The 26050-nt window shown below is 41.0% G+C and overlaps 1 protein-coding gene across 1 annotated transcript in view; it reads left to right on the top strand.

Annotated features, from left to right (window-relative positions):
• Positions 1-5855: 5855 nt before the first annotated feature.
• MTMR10 (myotubularin related protein 10) overlaps positions 5856-26050 on the top strand; it is a 35558-nt gene continuing 15363 nt past the window's right edge. Inside the window, exons 1-5 of the mRNA XM_021554261.2 lie at positions 5856-5987; positions 7234-7294; positions 19243-19379; positions 20468-20540; positions 21581-21723. Of these exons, the coding sequence (XP_021409936.1) occupies positions 5934-5987; positions 7234-7294; positions 19243-19379; positions 20468-20540; positions 21581-21723 (468 nt within the window). The 5' untranslated portion in view covers positions 5856-5933. The remainder of the gene's footprint in view (positions 5988-7233; positions 7295-19242; positions 19380-20467; positions 20541-21580; positions 21724-26050) is intronic.

Consider the following 26050-nt stretch of genomic DNA (forward strand, 5'->3'; position numbering starts at 1 on the left):
AGGATCACTTCCTTAGCTCTGCAAGATGAATAATGGGACTGTGCCCTGTTACAGGTGTTCTAGGCTGACACAAAGCCAGTGTGCTGCTGGAGCCCTTCATGTGGAGCAGGTGAGTTTTCCAAATGACAGCAGTCCTTGGGCACGGTGCTGGTGTCCCACAGATGCTTCTGCAGCACTGTCTTGTCCAGCAGGTCACTTCTGCCTGAATTAGTCTTGCACTCAAAAGCTGTTGGGAGCCATGGATGTAAAGTTGAGAATTTATTGTTAGTGTAACAAGTTTTAATAGTCTAATATATTAATTGTTGTTAATTTAGATCCATCTAGAGATGAGACAAGAAGAGAGAACAGAAAAGAATATTACTATGCTACTAATGGAAAACCAGAAAAAGCTAAAGTTATTTGATGCACCTACCCTTTATTTTGATGTTTATTGACACCTGCTCTGATCCCCTGGGTCAGTAGCTACAGTGAGGACATACTGCCAGCTGTCAGCATCCCAGGTCCTTTGTAGGGTGAGCATGATATTCATGTTGTTTCTTTGTCCTTATTTTTTGCTACTTTAGGGGCATTTTTATGAGAGCCACAAAGTTATATCTTGTTTTTCATCACTGGCCTTTAAATCCTACAAATAAACTTGAATTTCCTTGTCATCAGAAAAATTGCTTTCACAGCTAAACAAACAAGGGACAGCCCGAGGCAGGTTAAGGCAAGTTCAGACAAAGCAGATCTGACAAGCCCCAGTCCTGAGGCCTGTTACTAGCAGTGACAATTAGCCTCTGTTTGCTGGGTTATGAGACTACATCAGCCCTAGGGATGTTTTCTTCTCACTGCAACCATTGCAGAGAAATATTCTACCACGTGCAGCAGTCACCTAAGTTGAAAATTCAGCCTAATTGTGGATTTTGATCCCATGTTGTGATCTAGCATTGGACAGGAAGGCAAAAATGATGTAAGGACCTGGCTGATGTGGCCATTTAAAGACCATTTCAGATTGTGCCAGGTACAGGAGTTTGTGGTAGGCATAAAACAGTACCCAGCAGCACTTTGCATTGTAGGCTGACAAACCACAGCCCTTGGGAGAAGTGAGACAAAGACTACAGATTTTCTTAAAACTGCGATTTTATTTTGCTTTTTCCAAATTCTAGCCTTATCTGCAGAGTTTGATATGGCAAAGTGGTGATTTATGATTGATGCCCTCTATCTTTACAATGGATGTAAGGTATGTCTTCATAACAAGCTTTAAATTATTCTTCGCAGATGTTCAGCTGAAATATTTAAGTGCTGGTATCCACCTAGTGCTTGGTGTTGGAGTAATGAAAAAGAGGATGCATAATTTCATGTGCCTGCTCCTATTTTGTCTCTGCAACATGAAACCCCCAATAAAACCACAGTGCTTCATCCTGCATGACTCTGGATGCAAGCATCTCCCTTTGCTTACTCTAACTGGACTGCAGTGTTCAGCAAGCTATCACCTGAGCTAACCAACAGCCTTTAAAAAGGGCCTTGGAAAAAGATTAGATTCTACTTTAGAAGCACCAGTAATCTGGTGTGATAGTCATTATCACAATACCTGTGTGAAATAGTCCAAGCCAAGGTAGAACACTGTGCCGTGAACAGCACCCAGTAACTCCAGAAAAGTAATACCTACACAATGGTTAACAAGGAGAGTACCCCTACCTGGCAAAGCAAAGTTCCTTATCATTAAACCCCCACACAAAGACAGCTCCACTTCACAGATGTGCCTTGCAAAGGGAGCTTCTTTCCTGAGATACCTCAAGAAACTAAAACTTCTGCATAGTTTTATGTCTTTTGCATATATTTAGCCAAGAATGTCAAATTTGCTGTTTTATGTAAGTAAACACATTTTAAATAATCTTCTCCTAGATCTTCATCAAGGACATTCAGAAATCACTGGGGGTTTTTTACCAATTGCTTAATAAATTTAAGGCATTATGTTTTTATTCTGTAAGAGGTAATACAGATTTGTAGGGCTGGCTCCCTCACAAGTCCCCAGAGTCCCACACTTCTGAGTGCAGGCTGAGGCAACTTGGGTGTACAAACCGTTGAGTGCACAAGTAGAGAGGTGTCCAGGTAAAGTAATAAACTGTACAACTTTCTGGAAAAAATAGAACTGACTTCCATCAGTGAATTCCTAATTTTGCAGGCTTGCTGCACACTTGCTATAGCTCTGGGCACATAGCTCAGCTGTGAAATCAGACAACACTTGTGTCTTTTTGTCTTGGAGATCAAACCAATAATTGAACCAGTCTTCAGAGAGCTTTGAAAACATGGAAATTGCCACAGAAATACAGGCCTGGAAGAGATCATCTGCACTAGGCAAGTTCAGCTATGCCAATAGCATCAGTGGCAGATGGTGGTCTAACCTGTTCTTGAACATGCCTAATGAAAGCCATTCTCTAATCTGCTGAGAGATCAAAAGGGACCATTGTGAAAATCTGTTCTGATTTAACCCCAGCCCTCATGCATTGCATAAGCTAAAGTACTTCCCCAGCCACAGAGTTGCCTTGGGAGGTTGTAGCAGGACTTTTAGGAAGGTGCCTTATCTGAGTGTGCACTGAGCACAGCAGGTTATGCACCCCAGCCATCAAACAGTGGCACTGTGTGTAAAAAGAGCCCTGGGAGACAACCACACAGTGTTGGGGGTGATACCACTGGGAGAGCAGGCCAGGCTGCTACTCAGAGAGAGTGGCCAAGTGGAAGGGTCCTGGTCAGGCTAGCACACAGGAGATACCACTGAATAACAAGGTAGAGGCAGGGCGAGTAAGTAAAAAAAAATTATTTTTTAAATAATAACACCAGACACCTGCAGTCTTTTCAGTTCTGCTGGCTTTGTTGCATAGCTGTTTTCCCACCATTATTTCAAGACTGCTGTCATAGAACAAAGGCATCCTCAAAAATCTCTGGCTTAGCAGAACTGTTTGAAAAAAGTGAGCAAGTGAGGCAGAGCTGGGATGGCCAGAGATGTGCAGGCAGTTGAGTTCATTGCCAAAAAGGAGCCAGAGGATTTCCCTGCCTGTCCTGCCTGCCCTTTTGCCCTGTCTGCCCTGCCCTGCCTGCCTACCCTGCTCTACTTGCCTGTCCTGCTCTGCCTGTCTGCATCTCACAGCAAGCTGTGACAATTAACTTGCTTCTCCAAAGTGCTCAATTCTGCCAAATCAGCCTTCTTCTCCTACAGGCATAGAACTCTTTCAGTGGAAACTTGCAACCAGTTCTAGTAGCAATCCTCAAATCTCGTGAGAGCTTAGTTTTGATTTTGTTTGCTCCTTTTCAGAACAGCACTGCAATTTCAATGTGTCAGTGCAGTCCTTAATGGAAATTTTTGCTATCCTGTGATCATCCTCTCATGAATAAGATTGCTTTTGCAGCTACTCCTAAAAAGTCTCTGTGCTGATGCAGAAATATTCCTGTAATTCTGATATGGTGTAAATAATCATAATTTTTAGTATCACTGGCAAATTTATTATGTGCAATTTCAAGTCTGGGCAATTTCTGCCTTCCTCAACCCCTCACTTTGTCTTCCTCCTTTATGAATTAAATTCCCTTTCACCAGTGTTCTGAATATGAATAAAAACTTTAAAGATGGATAAAGGCTAGTCCTGCAGTATTTCTCAAACATCCAAAGGATTTTGGTTATAAAAGGGGAAGAGAGGAGCTGTGGTTTGCTCTCACAGCACTCATCTTCACACCACCAGCTGCATCTACAGCACAGTGCACTTTCTAAAATGGACTGGGGCATTATTCATGCCAGGCTGAATAATCCCACTTAGACAATGATGTTTACAGCATAAAAGTGGTATATGTGAAAATAGAGGATAAAGTGAAAGGCATTGTCTGCCAACAGCAACAAGAAGGGATCTTTGTGCAAGGAGGTGCACTGATTTGAAAAGTACACTGGGATTGGTTTTATCTTCTCTATCTACAAGTCCAAGAGCAGGGTGCTCCCTCTTGGGCTGTTGAACAACATTAAATGTATGCACATGAGCTTTCCTCAGTCTAGGCAGGTTCCAGTGAATTGTTTCCCTCTTCACTGTTCAATCAAACCTTTCTGGTGCAATCAGTGGGGTATCTCCTCTAAATTGTGGAATCCAGATTGTGCCCTCAAGTATGTTCTTTTCATTGAACACATGCCCTCAGACTTCACAAAAAATCCCAGGTTCTATAATGCAATATAATATACTTTCTATTAATGAGGGAAGATATTGTCCTTGCAGCTGATGTTGAGTATTGTATGTGTCATTTTGTGTCTAAAAATGTGTCCATTTGTCTGGAGTCTTCACCACTATGCCTTTACAAATGTTATATTGTACATGAGCTGTTCCATTTTCATGACAGTATGCTGACCAAAATCATGCTTTTAATATGGTGAGGCTGCAAAACACCAGCAGTTTATTTGTCAGGTCCTGGCCTTCAGCTCTCACCCCTAAACCATGGTCCTTGCTGTGAACTCTGCTTGGCTCACTTACTGCTGGAACCAAGACTGTGGTGCACCAGTAGCCAGGGGCCAGCTCTTCTTACTCTACTGAACACTTCAGACCTGGCTCCAAAATCTGGAGATACCTGCTCGTTTGACCTAGTTCACTTGTGGCTGGATCATCAGCAGGAGAACCCAGACTCTCCCCCTTCCTTAGATCTCACAGCTGACAGAACATGTATTCCTGATCTAGGGTTCTTCATTAAACCACATTTCTACCCAAACTGTTGCTTCATGTAGGATGTATTTCCACTGTGGAGGTGAAGTTTAGAGCAGTCAGAATAATCACCTGCAGTATGGATCTTTATGGGTGCCACAGGCCACTAAGCAAACATGAGAAGTTACTCAGTTTCCTACTTAAGAGAGATAGCAGGGATGGATTTTGGCAGTTTAGGTAGGTGCCTGTGTTATTTCCATGTCCTGGAGAAGTTCAGGCGAGCAACACATGAGTGTCTGGAATGCTTAAAGGGAGTTACAAGGATGTTGGATCAACATCCAGCTCGCACAGTCAGCAGGGCTGCAGAGTGGGAGGGTGAGAGCAGAGCTGCCTGGGGCTGGTATCATCCAGCCCTCACAGAATCACACAGAATATGCTGAGTTGGAAAGGACCCACAAAGATCATGGAGTCCAGCTCCTGGCCCTGCACACAGAGCCATCCCCAAAAGTCACAACATGTGCCTGGGAGAGTTGCTTTCACCCCAGAGCTGTAATGTGTGCACCTTCTGTAAAGGGTGACGGGAAGAACTCTATAGCAGTAAGTGATTCACAGAATCCCAGAATGTCAAGGGCTTGGGATGGAGCACAGACCATCCGGTTCAGAACCCTGCCATGGGCAGGGGCACCTTGCACTGGAACAGGTTGCTCAAGGCCTTGGAGAGCCTGGCTGTGAACGCTGCCAGACCCAGCCGGGCAGCCTGTGCCAGTGTCACCGCCCGTCCCCACCGCGCTGGAGCTGGGTTTTACCGCTGCCTCACGAGACAGCCCCGGGCGGCAGCAACTCCGGCAGGCCCCCGCACGGGGCTCCGAGGCCGAGCTGTGCTCCGCTGCTCGGAGTCTGGCCGCTGCCGGGCAGGACGGGCCGGCGGGGCGGTGACCGGCCGCACGGTGCCCCGGGCCGCCGCCGCCGGCCGCTTGTTCCCTCCGCGCCGCCGTACGCGGCCGCGCCCGCCCCTCACGGCCCGGCCGCGGCCGCCGCCCGCCCGAGGAGCCGCTGGGCCGGCTCTGGGAGGCGCAGGGAGCCGCGGGGGCTCCATGCGGGGCGGCGGCGCCTCCAGCCCGGGCCTGCCCAGGCCGCTGGCTCCTCCCCTGGGGAAGGAGGGTGCGCCGGGGCCGCCCCCGCGGAGTGACGGGGAGCGCAGCCCGAGCGGCCGCGGGCGCCGGGCCTGAGCCGGCGGGCGTCGGCACCACCTCCGGGGCCCGGCCCGGCCCGCCGGCGGCCACAATGTTCTCCCTCAAGCAGCCCAAACCCACCTTCAAGTCGTACCTTCTGCCTCAGGTAACCGCGTTTTACTGCCATTACCGACCTGCCCTCCCTGCCCTGCCCAGCCTGCCCCGGGCCGCCCCTGCCCCTGGCCGAGGTGCCGCCCCGGGCCGTGCCCGCTGGCCCGGGGGGTGCGGGCGGCACCTGTGAGGGGCTGCCGGGTCCCCGAGCCCGCCGGGCCCCGGGAAACAAAAGCTGCGCAGCCGGGTCGGGGTGCAGCCCCTTGGCCTCCGGGTGCCCGCGTCGCGCTCGGACAGAGCCCGCACGGTGCTCGGGGAGCAGGACTTCTGTCAGCATAAAGTCTCGTGTTCGTTAGAATCGGCCCGTGCGAGGTTATTTTGGAAAGTTGTGAGTTACGCTTCAGGTGTTTGGGCTCTCTTTGCTCGCAGCGCTGGGCGGGATGAGGAGAAAGCAGCGGGCGCTGCTCTGCTGTGCCCATGGTTAAACTACACTTGCGGCCATCGCTTCATGTTTGGAACGTGTCTGATGGCATAAATAAGAAAACCGAGTGTATCTGTCAGTTATATATGGTGCATATAGTACTGAGTATGTCGAGAACCACCAGGACTTTTTGTGTTATCTGGATGTGCACTTGACAGAAAGTGGATTTGTTTACTTTAGACAAGACGGGACCTCTTCTAGCAACATGTTTCACATGTTAACTGATTTTTGGTTTTTCACAATTTCTTAGTAGAGGTGAAATGTCGATGTAACACAGTTCTGGATATTCCTAGTCTTGGGAAATAGTTATATTGTTATCATTGTAGGAACCATGGGTTATTTCACCAAAGGTTCCTGTCTTTGTAGAAGATTTTCAGTTTTAAGGTTTGAAACTGAAGCACAAGTAGGCATATGCGTGTTCTAGGCCTTAGTATTTTTTTAAATCTTTCCTGTGTTGGAAGCTGTGCATGTTAGAAGTTAGTAGAGAGTTTTTTTGAACGTGAGTGTCTATATCTGTAAAACTTCTTGAAATGGAGTGTCAAGCCAGGTTGGTTTTTGTTCATCTTGTGACTTGTGGTAGTTTGGGATACCCAATTTGTTAAACATTAATATTTTAAATATTTTATTATTCTTTTGGTACAAATATAAATGCTCTCAAAATTGTTAAAAACTCTTACTTTTATTGGATTCTAGCTCCTTAAGATGAACTTTTTAAGTTAAAATAACTTTTTCTTCTGTACAAGCAGGTCAGGCTTGTGTCTGACTGTAAAGTTCTGAGCTGTAAATAAATTATCTTTTTTTTTTTTTTTTTTTTCTTCAGGCTGATGACAATATATCATCAGAACCAAGAATTAAAAAACTGGAACCAGTACTTTTACCAGGTAGGCATGAATCAGGAATTTGACAAATACCTCTGTTGATATTGATTTTGATATATTTTAATCTTAACATTGTTCATTGAGGGAATATTGCTTTTGAGCAGGAAAAGGTATTTGTATTTGTGTCTATAGAAACTTACTCTAACACACCTGAAACACTAAATAAATACATAGGCAGCTTTGCCTGTGTGATGCATTACTACATATAAGATAATGCCTTGGTTTTTTTGTGAGTATTGGAAATTAAACCACTGTTAAGTGTTTTTGCATTCTTGACACCTTTCAGAAGACTACTGGCAATGACATTTTCATCAGGAAGTTAGATATTTACCTGTGTGCAGAACCCAGTAGCAAAGCCTGTGTCAGGGTCTTCCTTTATTTTAAAGGAAAATAGTCATAGAATTTCCAGTATGTGGGTATGATTGACTTCTGTATTGGCAAACTTCTTATGCCATCTTTATTCATTTACTCTTATTTGATATGGTGCTGTTAGGTAAGTTTGGAATTTGTGTCTTCAGACCTCTACAGAAGAATCTTTTTAGGGTGTGGGTGAAATAAAGCAATGCTTTTATTACTGCTCATCATAACATATTTATAAAAATACAGGATATTAATGACATCCATATTTTGAATAAGAAATAATCTCTGGTAGATGACAGTTTGAGTAATGAGGATTTCTAAAAGCCTTTTTTCAGATATGGAAGGAACAATCTATTGTTCCCAAGATTACTTTCATTGCAAGCTGTACATCACAGTTATAAATTTGGCTTGGAGTTTCTAAGGACAATTTTGAGCTTAAAACAATGTCATACTACATTTTTTTCTTAACATTCAGAATGTATATTTAAAAATAAGAATTTACGCATACACTAAAGTAGGTATAAACAACTCTTGAAAATTATTTTTGTCACTACTTTACATAGGCTTATTGCTAATTAAGCAGTACTAATTGATATATGATATGGTCAAGTAAGGTACCTAAGAGGCTGAAACACTATGGAAGAGCTTCAACTGAAAGAGTAAATAACAACTGCCTGACATTCTTCATGAAACAAAAGAATGCAGAGTTTGCTTGAGGCATAAATTTCTTAAAATACATTGCTGAGATTGCTTGATATTTGAAAGAGTTATATTTTTATGCTTGCAAAACTTCTGCTTACCACTTGGCATCTCACTGATTATTTTGCAGTTGATATTCATCCAAGGCCTTTGACTCACAAGGAAGTGACTGCGTGTTCTTCTCTGAGACATTCCGCAGCAACTGCAAGGCACTAGAGAGTGCTTTGCTCGAAATGTAGCACATCGTGCCTTTGCTGTGGGACTGGCCATGAGCAGTTACAAAAAGTAACTTCTGTGCTGCCACTTTTTGCAGTGTGGTTCATGCTCTATTTGTCAAACTCCCAAGTACTCTTAGAATGGTGCCGACTGGGTTTGCTTTTCTCAGCTGGCTTGTATTTATTCCCTCTTTGCATTATTTTCCTTGTCTGCAGTCTCTTTGAAGTCAGCATTTGATGGCTTTTGGGACATTTGTAGTAAATTGCCCCAAGTTATGTAGAAACCACAGTATGAGGTACCACAGACTTAAAGTTTCTACCTCCATATCATTCTATAGTATTATTTTGAATGATTTCACAATAAAATTCATTGCTCTGAATAGCCACAGAATAGCTCTGACAAAATCTGTTCATGACTCTGTATAAGAGTTGGGAGGGTGTTAGAAGTGACTTATTTAAAACTACTTAAATGCAATTCTTCCTGTTTGAAGTTAAGCACCAGCCTAAAGATATTTTTTCTTTCTGTCATCAACCGTGCTGTAGAAAAGTGCATAAACAAGTACACGTTGTACTGTTGGATAGACTGGCTTTTGGATTTGTCATAACTCGAGTTCCTGGCCAAATTCCAACTCATTTAATTATATTAAGGCTGACTTGCACTTCCTTGTAAATACAGTTTCAGTGTGGCATTCCTAATATCCTGTCCTTAACAATTGTGTGAAATTGCTTTTGCGCTCAGGAGCAGAGATAAACCTGAGTGGCAGAATGTTTGTTACACTTTTTTAAGTAGTGGAGTTTGTAAGGAGTTCTTTTGGAATTAAGTTACATTAGCACAAGCAGGTACTGGTTTTATTAATCTTCAAAACCTGAAAATGGTTGTATTAAGCTTTTGATTCCTAAAACATAGTGACTCTGAGGGAGTGGCTTGCTTACTAATTCCAAAGGAGCTAAATACTCTGCTGTCTAACTTGTATTTCTGCACAGTGGAGGTTAGGACAAGGTGTCACAGGCTAGGAAATACTACATCTGCTTAGAAAATGAAGTGGTTTTTACTTAAAAAAAGACAATTCATTGGAATCAACTTTCAACCTGTAAAGTTTGTTTTAAAAGTTTCCTCTGGAGCCCAGACCCTGCATCTCATCAGAATTTGGAGCAAAGCCTGTGTTCTGCTGGAACTGTATGCCCTGAGGAGGGTGTTTATTGGGAAAAGGAGCAAATATCATTTAAAACAAGTGAAAACCTTGGTTGTAAGGGACAAGACTGATGCTGCAGGGAAAAGCAAGTAATTTTGTAGAATTTGGTACAATTTCATTGCAAAACATGATATATGTTTGAGGTGGAGTTATAAAAATGCTCTCTTTTTATTTCTGCAGCTCTGTTTTCCTAGTGTTAGCTCTGTGAGTGAGAGTTTCTGCAGAATTAGTTAAGAGTTGGCCTCTGTAACAGTTTCACTTTTCCCCCCCTTTGTTTGTTTGCATTGCTGGTTTTATAAGCATGTCAAAGAGGAAAATTACAGAAATAGCAGGTAGTCTACCAGTGAGTCTGGTAAAGTGCCTTGCCTGGCTGGTAGGAAATTAGTCTGTGTACCTTAGGGGAGTATGGAGTTCACACTGTTAAACCTGAAGGTGTGTTTTGTTCTGGGGATCACCTGTAGCCTATTTTCCATAACGGTGTCTGTAGGTTTCCAAGCTATTAACTTGATCATTAAAAAAACCTGTCCAGCACAAGTGGACCGTGAATGCAGCGTGTCTGCACAGTGTGAATGGCAAAGTGCAGTACAGGGATGGACAGTGGGCCAGTCTGGTGTCTGTACTGGAACCAGTGCCACACTGTGTTTAGGCAAGACCAGGCAGCAAGATCCTCCCAGATTGCTCACCCAGGGCATTCTGCAGCAGATTATGTAACCAGTGGAGCATCTGATTGAGTGTGAAGAAAGGATTGTAACTCCCGAATCTTTATGCCCACTTGAATTAGCTAAATTGTTGTTCAGTATGCTAATTTGCTAGTACATTAAGATAGTAATTGTTGCCTGTTTTTTTACAAAAAGGCTGGAAATGGTTATTAAATTATAGACTAAACTGAATTAGAACGTAGATCTTATCTTTAAGGCTTGTTAGTGCTAAGGCAAGTCCAAGGGGCAGTGGCGGTGGGTGAGGTGCTATTGGGAGCAGTTTGCACAGGCTGTTGTGTGTGCCCGTGTCGTGGTCAGATGAACCTGAGCGCTGCCAGCGGTGAGTGCTCGGAGCCGCGCTGGTGGCGGCGGGGACAGGGTCGGAGGCAACGCGGGAGACGGGAGCAGGGCAAGCAGCGCTCAGCTGCTCCCTGCGGAGTGCGCCATGGGCACTTTGCTCTTGCAGGAGCCTCCTGGGGACACCCGAGTGAGGAGTCACAGGATGTCATACGAACTGTGCCATCGCCTTCAGCTCCTCTTGCTGCATTTGTCTTGCTTGAGTTTATGCAGTTGTTTTCTAAAGCCTTGTAAACAGTTATCACCCACAGTTTCACATGGTAGCAAGTTCTGTAGTTTAATTATATGCTGTTAGAGATCTTTTTAATTGCTGCTTTTTTCCCCCTGAAATCACCACCATCCAGTTCCTTTGGATAAATCCTAGTTCTTGTAGGATACAGCAAACATCAAGCCATATTCCTACATTTCATACAAGTTGTGATTTTCAGATGTGTTACATGTCCACTTTGTTCTGCCTCCCTTTGGCTTGTCTTAGTAGGTCCCAAAAATGAAATTTCCTGTATTTGTAATAATCTTTTTGATTAATTCTGAACGAGTTCTTGTTTTTTGCTGAGGTGGAATTATGTGTCCTGTTCAAGACTTTTGCCATTGGATATATTCAGCTTTTATTTAATAATGCCAATTGACTTTACCACCTGCTTTTTTGATTTCTGTTGGCTTTTTTATATATATGTGCCTTTAGAAAGGCAAGTGACTATAGAAATTTAATTTTGGGAGGTTTTTAAGACTGTATCGTGGAAAGATTTAATCTTTTAGAAGAGTCTGTTTCTCTCACAAGTTAGCTCCCAGCTTTTTGGTTTTTTCTGCATTCTGTAATTCCTTATTACACTGAGTCATGTGTTCCAGAGCAGCTGCAACACATCATGTGATAGGAGAGGGGAATCCAGTGTTCACTGAGGCCCCTTTGTGCAGTAGTGCCCCAGGTACGTTCCTTTCTCACTGCTCTGGACCTACCTGCGCCTTCCCCCGTTCCCCTCGGTCTGTGGTGTCCCGGGGCGGGGAGCGGAGGCTCGGCCCGGGGCAGGGCGGGGTTGTGCAGCCGGGCACAGCTGAAGGAGGTTAATGAGCAACCCCGAGATCTGGCGGGTCTGCCCCGCTTGGCTGTTAGAAATCATTTTGCCTTAATGCCTCCGAGGGAAAAGTGGCGTTGTTTAGGTGTCGCTGTCTTTTCCCGTGGCTGTTTCTGGGATGAGGTATTGATATTCAGGAAGGCATTACCTGATGTGCCAAGGATGTGCGTGTGCTGCTGCTGAGCAGCGACAGCCTGTCAGTGCCGATAGCCCGAGGGCAGCTCCTCCCTGCTCCAGAGCGCTCCGAGCTCTTGGTTCTCCTTCCCAGTGCTGTGCAGTGCTCGCCAGGCTCGCTCTCTCCGTGTGCAGCTGAGTGAGACTCATCATATCGCAGGGTTAGGCTTTTTATTGGAAACTGAAATATTACTGTGAAAATTCATTTGTCTGTTTTTTAAATTAATAGGTGATATTAAAAAGGAAGCAAAAAAGTTTTGTAGTTGCAACTTTTTTTCATGAATCGGTGTCATACAAGAGCATGAAATTATTTTCAGCATTTAAGAATGGCCAGATTAGAAATTTCAAAATTTGGAAAATAATGTAACTCCCTGAAGATTTTTTAAAGTAGATGTTTCAGGTTTTTTTGTTACCTATACAAAGATTGCCAGAAGTTTTATATAAGTTAGGAGAGTTTTGAATTCTGGATTTGAAACATGAAACAACAGGTTTCTGAAAACTAGCTCTTCATATTGCAAGAAGTTTAAAAATGGACTAAACATTTGACTTAGATTTAGAACGAGATGTCACAGTAAATATATAGTAAGTAGTCTTTTCTGTTACAGCTTTTTTGTTTGTTTAGCTCAAAATAAATTTTCAGGTGTGGTTTGGATTCAGTTAACTGCTTGTTCTGTGTTTGGGTTTAATTTTTTTAAGGATGTAAGGACAACCAAGGCAGTCTGCCTGCAGAATCTAAGTACCAGATACAATCTTAGAAGTAGCTTTTACTGGATGGAGTAATTTTGTCCTGTCTTATGTTATAAAATGCATTTCTTAAAACTTCTGACTAGTAATATATTTTAGTATTTGTAAACATCTGGAAAAATAATTTCCTTTATGCAACAGATTAGCTGTAGGCCATTATGGAACTAATTCCTTGAAGCTAGAAAGATGACCCTGTTTTAAGTATTTTAATGTTTTTACATGTACATTTTGCAAAGAAGTTGCAAAATAGTTGGTTTCTGCCACTCTGCCCCACATTTGTTTAATGCTACAAGTCATTTAAACCCAGTAGATTCCGAGTTATCATCTGGCCAAGCTACTGGGGGTTTGTCTCTTGGCAGTTACGTTTTCTTCCAATGAAGCGAGTCTTCAGTGAACTGATTCCAAACTAATTTCTAAACAAATGCTTCTATATTAATTTATTTATTAAGCCAAACCTGTATAATTTAACAGACCCAGTAGTACATTAGAAGTTCAGCATCTGTAACTTGTACTGAAATATAGTTACAAAATAAGAAGCTGAAAACCTCAGTCCTCTCAAATTGTTACTGATTATATTGTTTAGGCAAAGGCAGGGTTTGGGAGTCTGTAGTTTATGTAGCCAGACTTAAAAATATGCAAACACCAAGCACACTCCCTCCTCACTGGCTTGTCTATTGTTCACATTACAGAACTCTCACTAAAACATGCTAAAACTCTTACTGGAGGGGCTCTGGTGATAAGAGTTTATTTTCATTTGGCCCAGCTATGCATACAGATGCCAACAGGAGCTGTTTATTATTCCATTTTTCTCACACACAGGTGTGTTCTTATTAACTACTTCATGCTGATACTTTTTTGTGCAACCAAATAACAAGCCAGATCAGAGCTGATTCAGGTGAAATTTGAACTGACAAAAAAGGAAGAAAAAATCAATTTTTAACTGGATCAGTTCTCTGATGAGACTAACAAAATCTGTCGTAAATGGCAGTGCCAGCACAAGGCTCAAGGTGGAAGTGAATGTTGAATATGGAACTGTTTCTATTCTAGTGATAATACAAGTTCCTGGATTAAAGCAACTCTGTAAGCAGCTTTTTGGTTTGCTGCAATACTTTCTTTTCAATCTGTTTGATAATGAGATCTTTGCTTCTGATGGATGTTCCCTTCTTGCCATCTGAACTACTGTTGTTTGTTGTCTACTCTACATTTTTGTGTCCTTCACTGCAGTTCTGAGGTGTGAGGAAAGCTTGTGGAGCAACCCATCCTAGTTCAGAAAAGCAATTATATTCTCAGGTCCCAGCTGTGGGTTTGTTTGGTTTTAGTTTTTGGGTGGTTTGTGGTTTTTTGTTTTGGTTTGTTTGTTTGGGTTTTTTTGAGTGTTTTTTTTTTTTCCTCCAATTTTCATAAAGATTAGTCATTACTGGGAATACACTGATTTTAGTCTTGTTATTGTGTATGGAAAACACAGAGATGATCTTTGACAACTTACCAGGAAGCCTGTATATTTTTGCTACTTTTTCCCTTACTGAGCATTTAAAAATTTTATCTAAGCTCTTTTAGCACACTAGAGAAAATAATTAATTAATATATGATATTTTAATAATAATTTTTAATGAGACTGGCAAAACAAGCTCTTTTGGTGTTGTGCATTTATAACACACCACTCTCCAAGCAGTGGTCAGAGTTGTTCTTTGGTAGATATCTCAGGTTCTCCTGTTAAAAATTAATGCAAATTGTTTTTCATTCCCCAGTAATCACAAAAGCTGTCCTTTTGGAACAACCTTGTAAGGGCTCATGAAAATCAGAAAATAGATGAAAGACAATTATTTCATGAGCTTATAAATACTTTTTTTTAACTTAAGTTTGCAAGTGCCTGAGCACACTGAACAGAAGATTCATTTAGAAGTGGATTAGAAACATTTACATCTAAATGCTTGATGCATACTAATAAACTAAAATTTTGGTATTCTCTCCACAAGAGAGCAGATAAAGTGACAAAAATGTAGATTTCAGTTACTTATTAATGAAGTTTTTATTGGAAATTCTTACTTGGGAAATTCCAGGAGTTAATTGTTTGCCAAATATTTTACAAGTGAACTCATTATTATGCATTCTTAACAGTTAAATAGCTACTTGAATTAACCTGAGCTTTTCTATTGTGAACTTCTAAGACTATGTTTCACATTAACAAGCTGGTTTTCTGTTGTCTTACTTGGATATTATCACTACCAGTGTTGTAAATGGGAAGCAGGAGTTTAGTTTCCAGGTGCTAGTTTTTTATGGATTTAGGTAGAAATTACATGACTGGATAAAGTACTTAATAACCTCTGTTATTCTTATGTCTGTTAGACATTGAACATACCCATGGAGCTTCAATGCTCATTAAAGAAAGTTTATGCTGGTAAATCTGTTCTTGTGCTTCTGGTACAGCATTGGGAAAGTTCCCTTTGCAGCATGTAGGGTGCCTGCAATCTTATTGAGCTTGAAGAATTTGCATTATTGATTTATGGAGTATGATTTCAGCTGTTTATTGCCTCTAGCAAGTATCAGATTTTTAATGTGATAAAAATACTGCCTGTTAGCATTTGAAGATGTGTATGTATGTGTGCCATGATCTCTCTGTGTATGTATTGATCTGTGTATGTGTCTGTATGTATAAAATACTGCTCAGTTCTTTTAATTGGGCAGCACTGTTCTGTTCAGTCAGTATTGTTAGAGTTGTTGAAAACTGCTCAGTATGTATCACCTCCTGCATTAATAAGGTCGTGGTCCTTGATGCTACTCAAATCAGCCTTCTTCCCTGAAAAGTTACAAATTATCATTATTAGATAAACAAAAGAATTAAACTTGATCCTGTGAGGGAGGGCACCAAAAGTTACAAAAATATTGTAGTGAAAACAGTGTAGAACATCCTTTATTTTAGGAGATTAGTGCTTAGGGATTATGTTTGAAATGTTGAGGAAACAAATTGCCACAAGCCTGGTACAGTGGTGTGGCTGTACTGGGGGAGAGCACAGCTGTGCTGTCCAGTGCTCCCTCCTGCTGACCCCTGGGCTCAGCAGGGTTCTCCTGCCTCTCTCCCAGCTCCCACATGTTCCCAGGCTCTGCTGGCTGCTCTTTGTTTTGATTGTAGTGGGTTATGCATTATGCTGGATTAAATACATGCCATGTATCTCTTAACATCCAAAATTTGAACCAGTCAGATTGCAAGTGATTCTGGGAGATGTAGCAGATTTTTTCAGAAGTTTAACAGTTTTTGAGGCTGTGTGGTAGGTGGAGAGTGTATTATCTAGATAGATCATTCAGTATCTCCTGTTATTTTTGTGATTTGCGTATTTAATGTAGAAATATTTTTATTAAATGTGTTTAGGCTTTCTATGTAAGGGTGGCAACCTGTAATTTCTCTTCTGGTTTCCTGTCAAAGTTTAAACAAACTGCTCTCGTCTCCTGAGATCATTCTTTGACTTTTGGAGTCAGATGGAAGTGTTGACTGCTGTTCCATGTCTGGAACAGCTTGTGACTGTTTACTGGAAAAAAGCAGCAGCTACATTGTAGAAATGTGCAGTGTAATATCTCTGAATAGCTCTGTTGTTGTCTTGTGTAGGAGAAATCACCTACTCAGCTAAAAACACAAGAAGGGTTCATTGTGCAAGTCCTGCATTTACTACTCATGTTGTTTATCTGCTCATTTTGAAAGGTTTGCTCCTTTATATATTGCTCGTTATAGATGTCCAAATGAGGGATGAAAGATGGATCACATAAAATTCCAAACCTGCATCTTGGAAAAAAAAAATAAAAAAAAATTCTAGAAGTGTTTAGAAATGGCATCTATTAAATTTGCAAACTTTCTCGTTCTTTGGCTGAAGTTAGTGTGAACACATTCTGTCCTGCTATACCTTAATCCTTAGGTTCAAAATATCAAAATGTTAGGGCTGCAAACCTGTGAGCAGAAGATAAGCTAGGCCAGAAGATCCAGAATGCATTTGTGGTGGATGAAATTAAACTAAATGCAGTTGCACTAAAATAGGATTAGAGTTAACTTGTTGCAGTGTAGCCACACAATTATGAGGAATGAAGGAGGGAAGTAAAAAGGACTGACTCTCTTTGGAAAGAGAATGATGTAGCAGGCATGTTTTAAACTGTAGTAGATTTAAATTGAATGTATTTAATATCTTTCCTGTTTGGTTACATCAAAATAATGAAGTACTGAAATAGTTTGATAATAGTAATTTGCTTTTAGAAGTGTCTCCTGTGTGATAGTAAAAAATATTATACTTGGTAACAGATAAGTGAATGTTACAAAATGTTTCATTGTGTATTTAGCTCTCCATATTTTTTTATTAGAATTATTTATTAGAATATTTTTTATTAATATTGCAGTAATACACTGTCAATATGTAGAGAGAGAGGAATAAAAACTACTTAGAACTCAGTTTATGAGGAGGTTGATTTTCTTCACACAGAGGAGGTGACTTAGAACTTCATGTTGAATAGTTGAAGACTTAATACCAACACTGAGAAGAAAGTGCTTCAATAAATGGTTTGGGCTTTTGGAGTTATTTAAGTAAATAGATTATTTGAAGAAATTCTGGGCATTAGAAAGTGTCAGGCCAGTCCATGCTAAGTATTGAAACATTTTCATGACAATGTTTAACAGAAGCAGGGCTTGTCATTCTCATGTACCCCATTATAAGACATTGTTTTCAGCTGCTGTGGACTTGGATGAACTATTTGTACTGAAGCTGTCAGAATCAGATTTTTTTATATTCATATTCAAAAGCTTATTTAAGCACGTTTTAGCACTGTTTGAGGAAAGACTTTAAAGCTCCAGGAGATCTGTTTATAGACGTTTTCACAGTGCCTGCCACTTCTGGCATAGAATATTCATGTGTATGATAACACAGGTCAGTGGAACTTGTCTCCTCACATATTCAAACAGTCCCAGAACACAGATCACAATTCTGGCACCTCAAGGCTAGAGACTTGGACCAAGACATTTTTATAGCTGAACAGCTGAGCCAAAGGCAGAGATGCTGCTGCTGCTCTTAGTGACTTCCAGGCGGATCCCTGATTGTATCAAGGGCAAGAGATCCAGTAGGACCAGTAGGACAGCTGGGTGAAATAGCTAAGGTGCTGGAGGGCCTGGAGACAGCAAAAGCTGCATTTCTCTCAAGTGTCTGGGACACTAAAGGCAGTCCTTTCAAGGTATGCTTACTTGGCTGCAGTGCTCATCACCTGAAAAAAGACCTGCTCTAGAGAGGAGATAAATGGGGAATTTATTCCTGCTGTGGTTCTGCTCCTTGGACATGCAGTAGCTGATTGCTGCCAGCACAGCTGCCCAAAGAGCTGCTGTTTCCTTGCAGAGCATGACTGTCAGATGGCATTTCAGGCAACTGGGACTGAACATGCCAGACCTATTACGAGCAAATTAGGCTTCAGCACTCTTTAGTCCTTAGTTTCTCCTAAGCAGAATCTCAGAGCCAATATGAAACTACACTTTTTTTTGGAGCACACTTGTATTCCCACACCATTTATGTTAGACAGCAGCAGCAGGAGGTGGTTGATCTGATGACAAAAGTGAAAGCTCTGTACAGGAATAAAAGGAATTACTAAGATTACTGAAGGAAGAGTTACTGTTTAGTTTTCAGAAATTTTGGCTGTGGAACTGAAAAGTATGATTTTGTGTAGTGATTCACTTTTTCTTTTTAAATGGTCCTCAGTCTCATTTGGCTATATGCTTTTTTTTTGTTTTATAGCTGATGCCAGGCCAATTAGCATAATTTTTTTTTCTTATTTTGGATCTTCTATTTTATGAAGAAAATTCAGAAAATGTCTCCTTCATTAGACAGTCACAGTAAAAAGTTGGAAATGTGTTTGTGTTCAGTTTTTTGAAGTCACCTGAAAATGTCTTTATAAATGCAAAATATCATGTGGCCTAATGATTCTGAATTCAGGAAGTTCATAAAATTCTCTGAAGTACTTAACAATAGCCAACTAATTTCAGTTTTTAAAACAAATACTACATGAAGTATGGGAATGTTTGCTTGTTTAAAGGACAGTGTTGTTCAAACCAATGAATTTTTAATAGTGGAGAATTGCAGATCTTGATCTCTGTATCTAAGGGAAGTAGTGTGTGGTTTCGTTGGGTTTGACTGTGAGTTGGGTTTCTTGTGGGGTTTCTTTTGGTTTTTGTTCTTTGAGGTTACTTTTGGTAGTTTTCGTTGGTTTTGGGTTTGGTTTTAACTACTGCACAATATTATTCATTTTGGAATGGTAATTTTTTGTTTTCCCTGGAGTGGTGTTAGTTAAACTCCATGTTTACCCGTAAGAGGTGGATAACTTGAAACTAGTAAAGAGGGGTTGCTTGGTACTACAGACTTAGAATTGTTGTACCTACAGGATTTATATAGGCTTCTCTTTTCCCCTCCCTTTCTTCTGTTTCAGGTGAAATTGTGGTGAATGAAGTAAATTTTGTGAGAAAGTGCGTTGCAACAGACACGAGCCAGTATGATCTGTGGGGCAAGCTGGTTTGCACTAACTTCAAGATTTCCTTTATTACAGATGACCCAATGCCACTGCAGGTTGGTTATTGCTCACTTGGCTACATCATGAATGTGATAAGTGAAATTATTCACACAGTCTGTCTCATATCTGATATAAATGGATGCCTTCTAAGCAGGTTACAGGATGAGGTTGCACTGTCCTGTTCTGAATTTGTTGCTGTTCCATTCATTCATATCAGAACAAGAGCAAGAGAGTTGTACAGAAGTACAGCCAGCTCCCTTCACCTCCATGTATGGAGGCTTCTCCAGGAAGTGGTTTTGCAAAAGGCAGAGCAGGAATTATACACAGATGTATTCCTCCTCGAAGGAGCTGTTTGCAAATGTCCTTTAGACCAGACAAGTGTCAGATCAGCAAAGCTCTCTCCATGTGGTGTTTTATTGGTGTTACTGATGGAGGGCAGAATAACCATTAAATGAGAATTCATTGTGGATGAAACAACAGGAACAGGGGAGAAGAGCTCTTCTGCTTTGTCAAAGCAGAGCTCATGACATTCAAAGCCATGATCAGTGTTTGAACAGCACAGCATACAACACTAGAAATCCAAGTACTAGCTGTGTTATTTTCAGTAGACTTTGCACTTCCATCTGGGGCTTTTAAAGGAAATGTTCCATTAACTAAAGATGTTTATAGCTCTGAAAGTAGATAGATGTTTATTCAATAATGGTTAGGAAGTTTGACCAGAGCTACTTCAAAAGGTTAATTTTTGACACAAAGTAGTTGTCAAAATTTGTCCCTGAAAGTAGAATTAATATTTTTTTTCTTCCCATGCTTACAAAAGTAATAATAATTGGAGATTTCTTATATTCCATATATATATATTATACTTCAAATTGTATTGAATTTCTAAGAGTAATTTTTGATACTAATTCAGTAAATTCAGTGCAAATAGGGAGGCTATTTTGCATATTCCACTGGAGTTTCTAAACTGCTCAATGTGCAGTTCAGCAGCTTCTAACCTCTAATTACCTGGGAAGAGGCAAGGGTAGTACCTGTCAGAAAAGCCTAGGCATGCCTGATTTTTATCATAGTTTCTTCAAAGTTGTGCTGTATATCTGGTTGCAAACTGCAGAACTGCAATTAATGGCTGTGAGTTCATGTGTTTCAGAAATTCCATTATAAAAACCTCCTCCTTGGTGAACACGATGTCCCACTCACATGCATCGAGCAGATTGTCACAGGTATGTCAAAAACAGCTGAGTATAATGACAGGCTTTATTCTTATTCAGTACCAAACTGTTTCCTGCCAGTTAAGTTCTGCAGAATTGTTGGCACTTGAGGTTTTATGTTATTAATCTTCCCTGATTTCAAGTATTTGGTTTATTTAAAATTAGGATAAAAGCTTCAAATGCTGAATAACTCTTGAGATGCCATGCCATGCAGGAGACTTAGTTGGGTCTTTTTATTATAGTCTTTATATTTGTAACTACCATACTGAATCAACAGGTATTGTAGGAGAGACACGTTCTAGCAGTACAGAATTTTGTTTGCAACGTTTTTACATTGAATCATCTGAATCTCTGCCACTGAAATACACTATATTGCAAAAATAGCTTATACAGTTAGACATAGATTTCTGACAAGACAAATGCTGTAGTTTTCAATCCCCTCTAATTCTTAGCAAGCTAATAGCTGGTGATCTCCAAAAATCTGCAAATGGCAGTCGACATCTTAATCATAAGAAACAAAATACCTCTTGTGGAGATCCAGGTTTTGATCTGTTGGGTTCCTTAGACTAAACTATTTGTTAAGTGTGTTTTTCATCTTGTAATTTAAAATTTCATAAAAATGGTAAGTTTTCAAATTTTGTTTTTGGCATGGGCTGTTAAACACTTAGTTTTCTGACTGTAGGTAATCTAAATTATTGGTTATAAGTTTTCAATGCCCAAAGTTGGTTGTAATCACTGTGAAAAGATTACTGTGTTTCTGAGGAAGAACATGATGAAGAAATACTATTGGTTTTTTTACAACAAAGAGGTGCTATTGACCTGTTACATTGTCTTGCACTGGCCCACATTTGTTACCCCTTTTCTAAAACATGAGATTTACCCTAATTTTAGTGAAACATAAGCTTTTACTAACAGGAATCAACAGATTTTCTACCTGAATCCAAGTGTGCCAATAAATAAAAACCTTCTGGCAGCAGCATTACTGTTGTCTGTTTGAGCCAATCTTGTGTTTCCTTACAGAACACAGTTGAATAACTTTCTCTTCTTTGCAGTGAATGACACCAAGAGGAAGCAGAAGGTCCTTGGTCCCAACCAAAAACTGAAATTTAACCCAACGGAATTAATAATTTATTGCAAAGACTTCCGTATTGTCAGATTTCGTTTTGATGAAGCAGGTCCTGAAAGTGCAAAAAAGGTATTATTATCTGGTTATAAATTTCTGCCTTGGCGCGGCCCCCAACACTGCCTTGTAGTCATTATAAGTAGCAATAGCTATGCTGATAAGAACATTTTATATTATTATGTTTTGATAGAGAAGTGGGGGGAAGAATTGCAGATTATTCACATTCAGTTACAGGAGAATATCTAGACATTTGGAGTCAAATCTATTAGGGGAAAATATTTATTGTGATGTATTAACTGTTCAGTATCATATAAGATAAACCAGTATTTCTTGTCATATCTGTTGTACTTTTAGAAGTTATTAATTTATTTAATAAATCTTTTTAAGGACTAAGTCAGAATGTTGCATTGCAGCTGTGCAACAGATGTTTGCATTTTTATGGAAAATGTTTCAAGCTTTGATATATTTTCTGAAAGTCATAAGCTTAATTTACCCGGAGGTTGAGTGTACTCCTTATGGATCTCCTTAATGGTGTCACACAGCTCTTGGAATCACCCCTTTGTCCAATGTACATGAACATTTTGTTAGCAAAGACTCGTCCGCCTGTCGGCAGGAGGAGTTCCTGGGCTCCGTGCCCGGGTGGCCGCAGCTCCGGGCGCAGCAGCGGGGCCCGGGTGAGCGGCGCCGGCCGGGAGCGCCCTGCTGCCGGTGCCCCGAGCCCCGCGGCACCGAGCCCGGCACTGCGGCGTTTCGTAAGGAATGACCCGCTTTGCTCTCGGGGCTTAACAATCCCCCTTCTCAGCAGGATCAGGTCTGAGTTTAGCCCCGTAAGTCCCAAGGACCATCTGCCCAGGCGTGAGTCTGTGTGCGGTTGCTGACCGAGAGCTGCTGAGCCGGCTCAGCCCCTTCACCCTCCTCGTCATGAACCACCCTGCTCTGGCCTTGCCCGTTCTGGCTGCCCCCTTGCCTGCTGCCTGTGCTGGTTGGAACCTTCCAAGTTTGGCACTCCTTTCGCAGTCATTCCCTTGCACAGCTTCTCCAAAATCCCCCTGGAGCAGCCATCTCCTGCAGTATCTTTACAGCAACTGTTTTTAATTGGCTGTCACAGCAAAAGAGAGTGATTAGCCCAGAGAAGAGAATAAACTCAGCATCTCATTAACATTCTCTGTGCTGCTTTTCTTATGCAAGAGCAAACAGTGAAACCATTTTATGAAGGCCTTTATGTTAGGTATTTATAATTACATGGTCTTAGGTGGTTTCTTCTGATAGGAAGAACAGCCAGGTCTAGAGAGCCAGAGCCTCTGTGGCTGTAGACTTGTGCTGGTGGTGACCAAAAGTGTAACAACTACCATTTTCAAATACCAGAATGTGCTCAGTGGAGAGGAAGAAAACTTGTATAAATATCAGCTGTGTGGTTACTGTTGCAGTTTCGATGCATCAGGTAGGTTACTGCAGCTTTGTGTGGGTGTAGCACAGAAGCACTTTTACTGAAGGGAGATCAGGTTCAGCTAATCTAATGTTTCCATAATAACATTCTTCTATTAGCATTAAAATATAAATGTATAGAACCATGAGATCCCTAGATCAGTTCTCCTGTATCAGGATTTTGCTTAAATTATTTTGGAATGCTGGTGAACACATCTGAGTGGTCTTACATGGCATATTGAATGGGGTTGTTTTGTTCTTTCTGACATTTAAATGGCATGCTGGCACCACCATATGGAAAGATTTTATCTGGCTTCTGTTTCTGCCCTTCAGGTAGTACATATTAGCAAGGTTAGCAAGGTTGTCTTGGTATTTAAAAACAGAAGACAGTGATCAGGCCTCCTTAAAGTTCTGAAGGGCCTCTTTAATCTATATTTACATCCAACTGTTTGTACAAGAAAATTTGGTAGGTGTCTACTTGGAAATAACTGTATGTGCATAACTTTTGTAGGGAAGACCAAGACTTAAAGTGTACCTGAGTTCTGATGTGAGGGGAAGCCTGCTCTTGGGCTGAGGGTGCATTGCTGTCTGACTGGGACAGTGCCATAGGAAAGGACGGACCATGGAATTGGGGTTCTGGATGGAGGGGCCTGCATGGCAATTCATGTTTCAAAATGAGCTTTAAATATATGGAAGAGTTAGAAGGACAACAGATGCTAACTTTATGCAGTTAAGGAATTTGTTTCAAGCATAGTTCCTTGCATGTACTGGAAATACTCAGCAGCAGCCAGTGACATAAATTGGTGTTGGCAAAGAGAGTGTAATCTGTTCCTAAGGAAGTGCCCCTGTTTGCTGAACAAGGGGCAATAACTAATTAAGCTGCCTTACTAGAATAGAGATTATTCCAAGTCTCTCTTTGAGGAGTCCAGAAAGATCTTCTTTCCAAGGATCTCTTTGGATGCTGTGAAAAGAAGGATCCAAGTTTGAAAGCAGGCTTCTGATGTGAACAAACTGCCAGACTTGACTACATGTAGACGCATGGGTACCATTGGCAGAACTTTCAGAGGTCTTTTTCTTTGCCTTTATGCAGAAACATTGTAAGAACACATTCATTTTTTTTCAGGTAAACTATTATAGAGACGCTTAAAAAGCAGTTCTGTTAGAAAAACAACCTCAGTACTTATTGCAGCCAATACATGCTAATAAAATACTGTCTCAGCATTAGTCAGCCAGGTAAATATTTTCTTCCTCATTTTTATTAGTGGATATTTGGGAAACAAGATTTAAGGAAAAAATAGAAGGAATGGAAATTTGCACTCACTACTGTTTAGCAATTTAATTTTGTTTTGTCTCTAAAATAAAGCGATAGAGTCTCCAAAGGAAGGAAAGCCAGATGGGTGTGGGAGGAAGTGGAGGATGGGGAAGCAAGGGTAAGTAAGTTGGGGAAGTCTTAAGTTAGGCAGTGCAAAAAAAGAAGCATTTCACATTCCTTGGAGGAAAAGAATTATTTTGTTCCAAAAATGACAGCAAACAGTCAAACTGAAAACTCGTGCTATTTTTTAGGCACTGCAGTATTGGCCATTAGACTGAGAAAATAAAATGTATGAAAAGGTGAGGCTGTAGGTCTTCTGAGCATTAGGTGATGGCCAGTGTGTTGCTTCACTGTGCATATGGATTTTGGCAGTGCCTCAGGCTGGCACACAGCCTGTGCCTTCATGAGTATATCTCAATTTTCTCATCCCTTTCTCTTCTGCAACACTCTTCTTCAGGAAGCTTTTTTGAATGAGAGTAATTTCAGAATCACATGCTCAATCAAAACAGAAGGAAAAATTTTTATCTCAAATCTTGTTTCCTGTCTAATCAAAAGTAGCTTTTCCTACGTCATAACACTTGGGATGGAGGGGAGCATTTTTTTCCCTAATTGTTATGAACAATAGTATGAAACTCGACAAACTGTCCTGACCCTTTCTAATGTGTTCCTCCTGCCTGCCCAACTCTATTACCTTGTTCTAATTGTTTATACAGATCACAAAATTGGTACTGTTTTAAGGCACTGGCAATGCACAAGATACTGTCTTTGAAGGGGATGAAGAAAACTTGTTTTAGAAGTGAACTTACAGAATAACAGGATCAGAATGGTTTGGCTTGGAAGGGCCCTTAAAGCTCACCTCATTCCACCCCCCTGCCCTGGGTAGGGACATCTTCCACTACACCAGGTTTTTCAAAGCCCTGTCCTGGTCTTAAACACTTCAGGGATGGCACAGCCACTACTTCCCTGAGGAAAGGTTAAAGTTATTTTTAAAAATACAGATGAATTTTTAAAAATTTCCTCATGCTGGATGCTTATTTTCCCAATAGGTTTTTTAGCCTAGGAAAATGAACAAAACCTGTTTGTGGGACTTAAAGTAGTCCTGCTTGTCTGACTTTCTACCACAGGTGTCTGCTTGGGATAGGAATTGCAGTAGCAATGGAAAACAGTATCTTTCCAGAGCATTCATAAGCCAGGTAGCCTGGCTTAAGGAAGGAGGGAAAATCCAGGGCTATGCTAATTTAGCACATCTGAAATTATTTTCACAACTCTTCTGCAAGAGCATAAGCAATACTTTGAAACTCTTGCCCTTGGTAAAATTCCTGTTGAAGAGAAGGGTGTGCCCTGAAACTATCCTTTATTTTTCTCAGATAGGGGTTGAACAGGGGACACTGACATAGGGAAATGGCTTTTGTACTGTGAAATAGCTACAGCCATTGTGTTTATTGCTTTTAATAAATGAACTTTCCAACAAGCAGCCTATTCTCTTCTTATTTGTCTGAGCCTAAATATCTTTAGCTTTACACAATTGTAAATTGGCAAGAATACCGAACATTTTTGAGTTTGATATGAGAACGCTTCCTGTAAAACGTGCTTGTCTTCCAATTTAGAGCGTTCTACTTATGGCCGTAATCTGCTGAGATCTGTGGAATGTGCTTGTCTTCT

The sequence above is a fragment of the Lonchura striata genome, chromosome 11 (assembly GCF_046129695.1).
Source record: "Lonchura striata isolate bLonStr1 chromosome 11, bLonStr1.mat, whole genome shotgun sequence".
In the NCBI taxonomy this organism is placed as follows: Eukaryota; Metazoa; Chordata; class Aves; order Passeriformes; family Estrildidae; genus Lonchura; species Lonchura striata.